At 38.3% G+C, this 7,613-nt stretch overlaps 1 protein-coding gene across 2 annotated transcripts in view; it reads left to right on the top strand.

The window, feature by feature from the left end:
• LOC106871252 (uncharacterized) overlaps positions 1-7,613 on the top strand; it is a 191,996-nt gene that overhangs the window by 111,682 nt on the left and 72,701 nt on the right. For both annotated transcript variants that reach the window (XM_052974427.1, XM_052974426.1), the window contains exon 7: positions 114-186. In XM_052974427.1, coding sequence (XP_052830387.1) covers positions 114-186 — 73 coding nt within the window. The remainder of the gene's footprint in view (positions 1-113; positions 187-7,613) is intronic.

Genomic DNA, 7,613 nt, shown 5'->3' with positions numbered 1-7,613 from the left:
TATATATATATATATATATATTATTCGGTCATATTGTGTATTTATCAATATATCTATATGTTTCTTATGTTTGTGTATTAGAGAATGTGATTTACTTTTACTGTTTACTTCAGACAAAATGGTTTTGAAGATCGAATCAAAATTACAAAAGGGAAAATTGAAGACATTTCACAGTCTTTAGAGAAAGTAAGGAATGCTCATTTACTCCTCTTTTCTCTTCTTTCTTTGTGTGTGTGTACGCGTGCAAGTGTACATGTGTGCATGTATGTAATCTCTCTCTTTGAAGCCTCTTGGTTCTATGCTTACCTTCCAAGCTTGAAATTTTTTAAAATTCCACTATAGATTCACCTGTAAGCATATAAGAGATTTTGTGGATAGCTAAGCTTAGATTTCTTTACGATGGCTTGTGAGGATGAATGAGGATGAATAGGCGAGGGCTTAGTCTTGACCATTGAGGGATACTTACTTTCATGCTAAATTTGTTGTTGTACACATTATTGATTCTCACATTGTTCAGTTCACCTTTGTACATAGCATGTAAAGCTCTCATTTGTGTACATGCATCTCTATGGTTGGCCATATATGTATGTATGTTTGTGTATATATATGTTTTTTCCCTTACTAATTTCAGCTGAAGAGCTGCAGCCATGCTGGTTTGCTGCAGTTAGCTTTGCTATGCTTTCACTAAACCTCCTCTGATATGTGGTGAATTTTTGTTGAATGATGTTGCTGCCCTCATCTGTGTTTCTTGTCATGAGGTAGGTCCATCAGGAACTTGTGACAGGAGGAGATCCAGTTTTATTTTGCAGGCATCTACATCCACTTCATGTAGGTTTCTCATGCTTTGTTGGAGGATATTGAAGAGCTGTGGGCTCCTGAAACCCAAGCTGTTGCAGTATCTGGTCTGGTATTCTGATGGCAATATTGGGGTTTTGGGTATTATGCAGTGGCACCCTGTTCTGCTGTTTGTGTAAGTGACAGTGCTACACTTAGATACAAATTCTCCTAGGATTTTCCAGATGTATATCGCTACATATCTTTCCTTCCTTTGTTCAAGGGAGTAGAGTCTTGATTTTTTCAGTCTCTCCCAGTAGCTGACATGTCGCATTGAGACAATCTTCACTGGATTGCTTCAAGTTACACCATCAATTTTATGCTGTATGTGACCATAGTTGGGAGCAGTAATCTAAATGTCTGAGGACAAATGCTCCAGAGGACCGTCATGGTTTCCTCTTCTCTTGTTTTGAAAGTTCGAAACGATCCAGCCAGCCATCTGCATTTTATTGCCAACTTAGTAATATGCACCTGGAAAGATGCATCATTACTCATGTCAATGTCCAGGTCACAAACTGATTTTGTTTCAGGGGTTGATTTTGTTTTAGCAATTCCTCCCAAGCCTGTGTATCCTGTCTGCTTTTCATTTAGCTTTCTGTGTTGGTAGCACAGTGCTTGGAAATCTTTGCATTAAACTGCATGTTATTTTCCTCACATAACATCTTCAGGGTTCTGTATACTCTGAGAGACTTTTGTATCACCTGCATAGCGAGCTAGGGTGGCTACCTGAGCAGCTGAGGGCATGTCTGAGAAGGCCACTATGAATAGCAGAGGACCCAAGACAGTGCCCTGTGGAACACCACTCATTATTTGTTTCATTGGAGGTGGTCCTGTTGGCCACCACTATCTAACTTCTATCTTTTAGGAAGTCATGTAGCCATACTCCATGTTTTCCAAGTATGCCAAGATTATGCAGCTTGTGATATACTATACTATGGTCGATTTAATTAAAGGCTTTTGCAAAGTTGGGATATATCATGTCCACATTTGAGTTGTTGAGCAGCTGCTTTAACACCCAGTCATGATGCTGCAAGAGTTGTGTCAGGCAGCTTCTACCTGGTCAAAAGCCATCTTGGGTGTCAGTCAGCAAGTCATTCTCTCCAAGAAATACAATTAGTTCCCTTTGGACTAAGCATTCCATGACTTTGCTTCTGTGTGAGGTCAGAGAGGTGGGCCTATAGTTTTTAGTATCTGCTCTGCCTCCTCCTTTATGAATAGGGAATATTATTCCCTCTCTCAGTTGCTCTGAAATAGAAACTGTAGTGGTTTTGCAAGGGCTCATTTGCATGACTTGAGAAGGATTGCTGGGAATCTGTCAGAGCCAGCAGCTGAGTTTGCATTTACATCATCTATTGCTAGCATTACATGCTCTTCTTTGACGTTGATGTAATCAATTTTCACTGCCTCCCTTTCTACCTCTGTAGGGTGAAGGGAAGACACTTTTGAATTGTTCATTCAAAGTTTCTCTTACCCTTATTGGGTTTCCTGTGAAGGAATCATCCTTTTGGAGGTGCAGCTCTACCTTGCAATGCATGGCGGAAGTTTCTTTGACATACTTAGATAGGCTTTAGAATTTGATTTTATATTTGTCTGCTCTTTCTTTTTCATGGGAACATTTTAGATATTTCTCAATCTCTTGCAGTACTGTTTCCAGGCAGGATTTTCCACTAACATTGAATTCTCTGTTGAGGCAGTTTGCAACCTTTGTACAACCGTCTCACAAGAACTTTTCTCTCTTATGAGCAGTGGACTTTCCCTCTGGGACACACTTGCAGCATATGGCTTGTATTATGGATATGAAGTCTTTGAATTTCATGTTGGTATCAGGTGTAGTGAGACATTGGAGCCAATCCTGTTCGATGATCTCTTTCTCAATTGATTTCCAATCTTCTTTCTGGAAGTTCAGAGTGGATAGATTTTGGGTGCTTCTAATAGGCTGCATTTCTGTGAGTTCCTATGATTCATACATTGTTAGCTGTATTGTGGTGATCCAAGACTAGTATCAGTATCACTTTTACATTATGGATGAGATCCATACTGTTTGTGAAGCAAAGATCAAGTATATTGTTTGCCATGGTTGGTTGGAGTATTACTTGCTCCATGTATAACTTGGTGAGGTTGAGCAGGGATTCCACCTGACTTTGCTCAGATCAAATCATTTCTGGGATGTTGAGCAGATTAAAGTCACCAATGAGAAGTATACTGATTTCTTGTTCTAGTTTGGTAAAGACTTCTTTCCTTGCCAAGCAGTCTTCAAATAGCCCATGTGATTTGGAACATCTGGTGGGTGATAAGTTGTACATATAACTATACTGAATTGTCTTATATGTACAATTAGCGTGGCACACACCATGTTTGAGTGTGACATAAGGATTTGGGGTGTGAGATCTTCACGAATGTACATTGCAACTCCACCATGACTCCTGTCTGTTCTGTCACTTTGCAATACAACATATTTTGGTATGTGTATTTCTGCAAGGTCTCTCAGGGTGGGAACTTTCATTCATTTACTGAATTGTAACAGTCCTTTGATGCTCATAAAGAATATTGATGCAACATCTGTGCTGTGCAGTGCTGATGCCACTGGTGGCCACCCTGAATCCATTGGCTGTGTAGGTCTTGTATGTTGGTGGTGATGGCTCCGACCCTGGAATTGATGTAGCCAGGACAGTTGCTTTTGTACCGTGCATAAAAAGGATTGGTGCTCTGCTGCAGTCCTTATGACAGCTTTTGGCTGGCTGTTAGAGGTAGTATGCACAACATCATATCTTTGCTTCAATGCAAGTATGTGCGACTTTTTCCTCTTTTTCTCTTAGTCCCTTTGAAGGGAAGTTTTTCTTCTGCCAGTGGCATGGTTTTTGGTGTAGGAAGTGGCAGTTTGTACTGTCATCTCCATGCCAGCAGACACTGCACAGGTAGAATTTACACACTTGTGTGCCCTCCCTCACATAAACTGTCCGACTTATTTCTTTTCTTAGTTGTTTTTCTTGGGCTCTCTCTCTTGTTTTTTTTTTTTTGTCGTTTGTATTTTTGTCATCATCAGAAGCTTCTGTTTACCTATTTTCTTCCTTTACTGTTTTCGTCTTTTAGCTTTTCATCTCTTTGGTTGTTCATATTGGTGGTGATAGGGCCATTTGTGCTGGTGTCTCCATCCTTGGCAGGTCTCTCATTTATGGTCTCACTTGTGTTCCCTTGTGGATCAGTGGAGCCAAATTACATCTTCCACTCACAACGGTGTCTCCATCCTTGTCATCTTTTGTCACGTTTCTGTTCAAAGATGGTGTCACAAATGCTAATGGGGGCATAGGAGTGGATGAATTCTTGCTACTTTCACTCTGTCCAAGCTTTATGTAGCCATTGCTCTTTAGAGCTGACATTATAATGTTATTTGGATTGTCAGCTATTTGCTAACCTCTCTGGAATAATTTCAAACGTGCGCTTATCCATTTTCAAGACATCTTTAGTCTGCAGTTTCTCCCTTTATATATTTAGAGAGTGTGAGATAAGGAGAGAGATAGATAGGTAGAAAGAAAGGAAGGAAGTCAGAGATATGTAAATTATGATCTGCAAGTGGACAGGTGGAAGAGGTTGTATTAACTGTGTCAGTCTAAGAGTTAAAATACCTGTACATAGGACAGAGAGAAAAATCTATATATGCATGTTTGAGTATATATCTATAATCTTTCAGGGAGAGAGAGACATGGCTAGTAAAGGGGAAATTGTGTTTTTACATTTGACTTTTGTATCATAAGGAGAGGGTGAGAAGAGAAATAGCGAGAAATGAAGTAATTGATTAATTATTCAATCAATTTGGGTACTGAAACGGACAACAGCATAGATTGAGTCAAAAAGGTATGGAGCACAACAAAGTCTTACTGGATTTTATCAACTTTCCATGTGGAAGCAACTCTCATGTAAACAAAACACAAAAGATTTATGTCTACTTCATAAAATTAAAATACCTTACCTTTGGCTGCATAAATTCTCTTCAAGGAGTCAATTACTTAGGTCCATTCAATATCATTGTTAGTCAATTAAGTAACTAAGTTTTCTTGAGAACTTAGGAATTTTGTACTGTTTTCCTTTAGGCTATATGGTTTCTGTTGAAATTTTTTAATCCAAGCAAAGATTTTGAAGGTCGAGCACGTATTTTATCAACTTAGTGTGTCAATATTTATAATTAATATGTGTCAATTAGAAAATATTAATATCTTAGATAACCAGACTTCGGCAAATTTTGTCAGAGCTTTATCCTGGAGCAGTAATCACACATACAAAGGGCTGGCTGCCGTGTGTGTGTGTGTGTGTGTATTCAGTTTTATTTTACGATTTCCTGCCAATACAGAGCTGATTTCTAACCTAGATCCAAAGCTTCCTTCATTGAAATTTCAACATCAACAACAGAGTATTTTTGCATGCATGTATGTATGTATATGTGTAGATTTGTATGTTTTGTTTTATGTATGTCTTCTCATGCATATAGTTGCATACCTAGACATGTTCATATATACTTAAATGATAAACTTCTAGAAAGTTTTACAGATGTTTACAATTCTAGTGATGGGTTGAATCTGTAGTCTTCAAATTAGCTTTCTCCTTTCTGGTTTTGAGAAGCCTAATTTCTCAAGATCAGTATTTAGGTAGTGTGTTTCATATCCCAGGGCCCCAATAATTACAGGTATAAACCTGAACTTGTAATCTGGATAGAATAACTACAGATTTCTCAATAGTCAGTGTGGGTATTTTCTTTTTCACTGACCTTCATTCAGCTTTATGTTAACATCCGCTGGGCAGCTAATTTCCACAACTGTACACAGTTTCTCTTTATCCCAAATCATTATATCAGGTCTATTGTGCTTACATTTTATTAAGGTTTTCACTGGGACATTCCATGAGTAGTTATGGCTTGTACCATACTGTGGGTTCTTATTTCTTTGTCTTCAGGGTTTTCCTTCTGATGGATTTCATTATAGTGTCCTAGCTACAACATCATGTCTCATGGGTAGATAATACCGTGAAGACATTTTCAGACAACTGCTTATGATGTGGGTGATATCTTCAGTGTTAACTCCACTAAGTCTGCATTGGTTGTCACATTTTACTGCTTTACCTGCATCTCTATCCCTTTTGTGCATTAGGTATTTGGTTGATATTTCCTGTTCCTGGATTATAACTGCATACCCTTCAAAGTGGGAGGTAGTAATCTGGTTATTGGTCCATGATAGACTGCTTTGATGATCAATGTTACTATCATCTCAGAGCTTTCTACTAACATAGCCATGCATGGTCTTTTACTCATATATGCTTTTAGATTGTATACCTGACTTTCTACTATAAAATTAAAGAAATTGATGGAACGCTGAACTCCAGACTAAACAACTTAAACAACATTTATTTACTTGGTTAAACATACATATCTTTAGTTATGCATCTTTAGAGGTGAGAATAACGAGCTGTCGAGTATAAGACCGAAAGATGTAGAGACAGCTTTAAACACACGTCCTTCCTCAATCGCTGGCCAGCGAGAAAGAGAATGAATTGAGCGGAAAACGCTTGCTTGTTTAATTTTACGCATGCGCAGGCGTTACTACATGCTCATCCTTTCATCTGATGATGTGTTACTGTAGAATCGAGTGACTTCTTTGGGCATGTATTTAAGGTGCAGGTAGGTAAGTGAGTAGATAGGTAGGTGAGTAGGTGAATGAGTAGATAGGAAGGAAGGAAAATAAAAAATTAAAAACAAAAACGGTAAACTACAGAAGTCAAAAGGATGTACACAATGAATATATTAAATTGACACTCAGAGAAATTTTAAGTTGAGGAAAAAGAGGGAGTGTGACATTTCGAGCAAGGCTCCTCGTCTGAAAGAGGAAAAAGTCAAAGAAGAAATATACATGGCCCATCAGGAATCACTGCAGAGATGCTCAAAATATCTGGCAGTGTCGGCTATAGCCTAGTCACTTGTATTGTTAACCAGGTAATACACGAAGGAGTAATACCCAATTACTGGTGTAGCAGCACCATAGTCAACTGTTACAAAGGTAAAGGTGACGCTTTAGATACAAATAATTACAGAGGTATCAAGCTGTTAGATCAGGTAATGAAAGTCATGGAGAGGGTCATAGCTAGGGCTCGAAACCGGTTAAAAAAAACCGGTTTTATATTATGATCAGTAAAACCGAAACGGATTTGCCAAAACCGATTTTAATGCTTGTTATTTCTTTTTTTTCTTTTTTTTTCGCAAAACATTTCTTCTGAAGAAATATCGTTGAAACTGAACTAACTGAACTGTTATCGGTCGCCTTTAGTTGAAAGTGCTGTCTGTTTCATTGAAACATATCGCAACATATCAACATATTCTTACCTTCTCTCCCCTTGAACCTTAGATCAGCACCTTGTCATTTCCTTCGCTAACCCCTGGCTGCCCCATTGAATTTGTAGGTAACCGACTTTATTCAGAGCAAGTCAAGGGGATGCTGTTAGTCTTCAGTCAGGTGATCTTTCCCATTGAGCATATGTAATAACCAGTTCAAGATTCATTTCAAGGAAGAAGCAGTAACTAATTTTTTTCTGAATTATTTTCATTAGCCCTAGCATGATAAAAAGAAAATCAACTGTTTGGAATTTTTTCGATAGGAAAAACAAAGATGAAGCTTAATGCAACAAGTGTGATAAGATCATGAAGTCTTCTGGAGGATCTACTACGTCTCTGATCTTGCACTTGAAGAAAATTCATCAAATCGACATAAATCAAGATGCAAACCAGTCTCCTGTGAAGA

This window comes from Octopus bimaculoides, chromosome 18, assembly GCF_001194135.2.
Source record: "Octopus bimaculoides isolate UCB-OBI-ISO-001 chromosome 18, ASM119413v2, whole genome shotgun sequence".
NCBI lineage: Eukaryota > Metazoa > Mollusca > Cephalopoda > Octopoda > Octopodidae > Octopus > Octopus bimaculoides.
The sequence above is the reverse complement of the archived record's forward strand: the minus strand, read 5'-3'. Positions and strand labels throughout refer to the sequence as shown.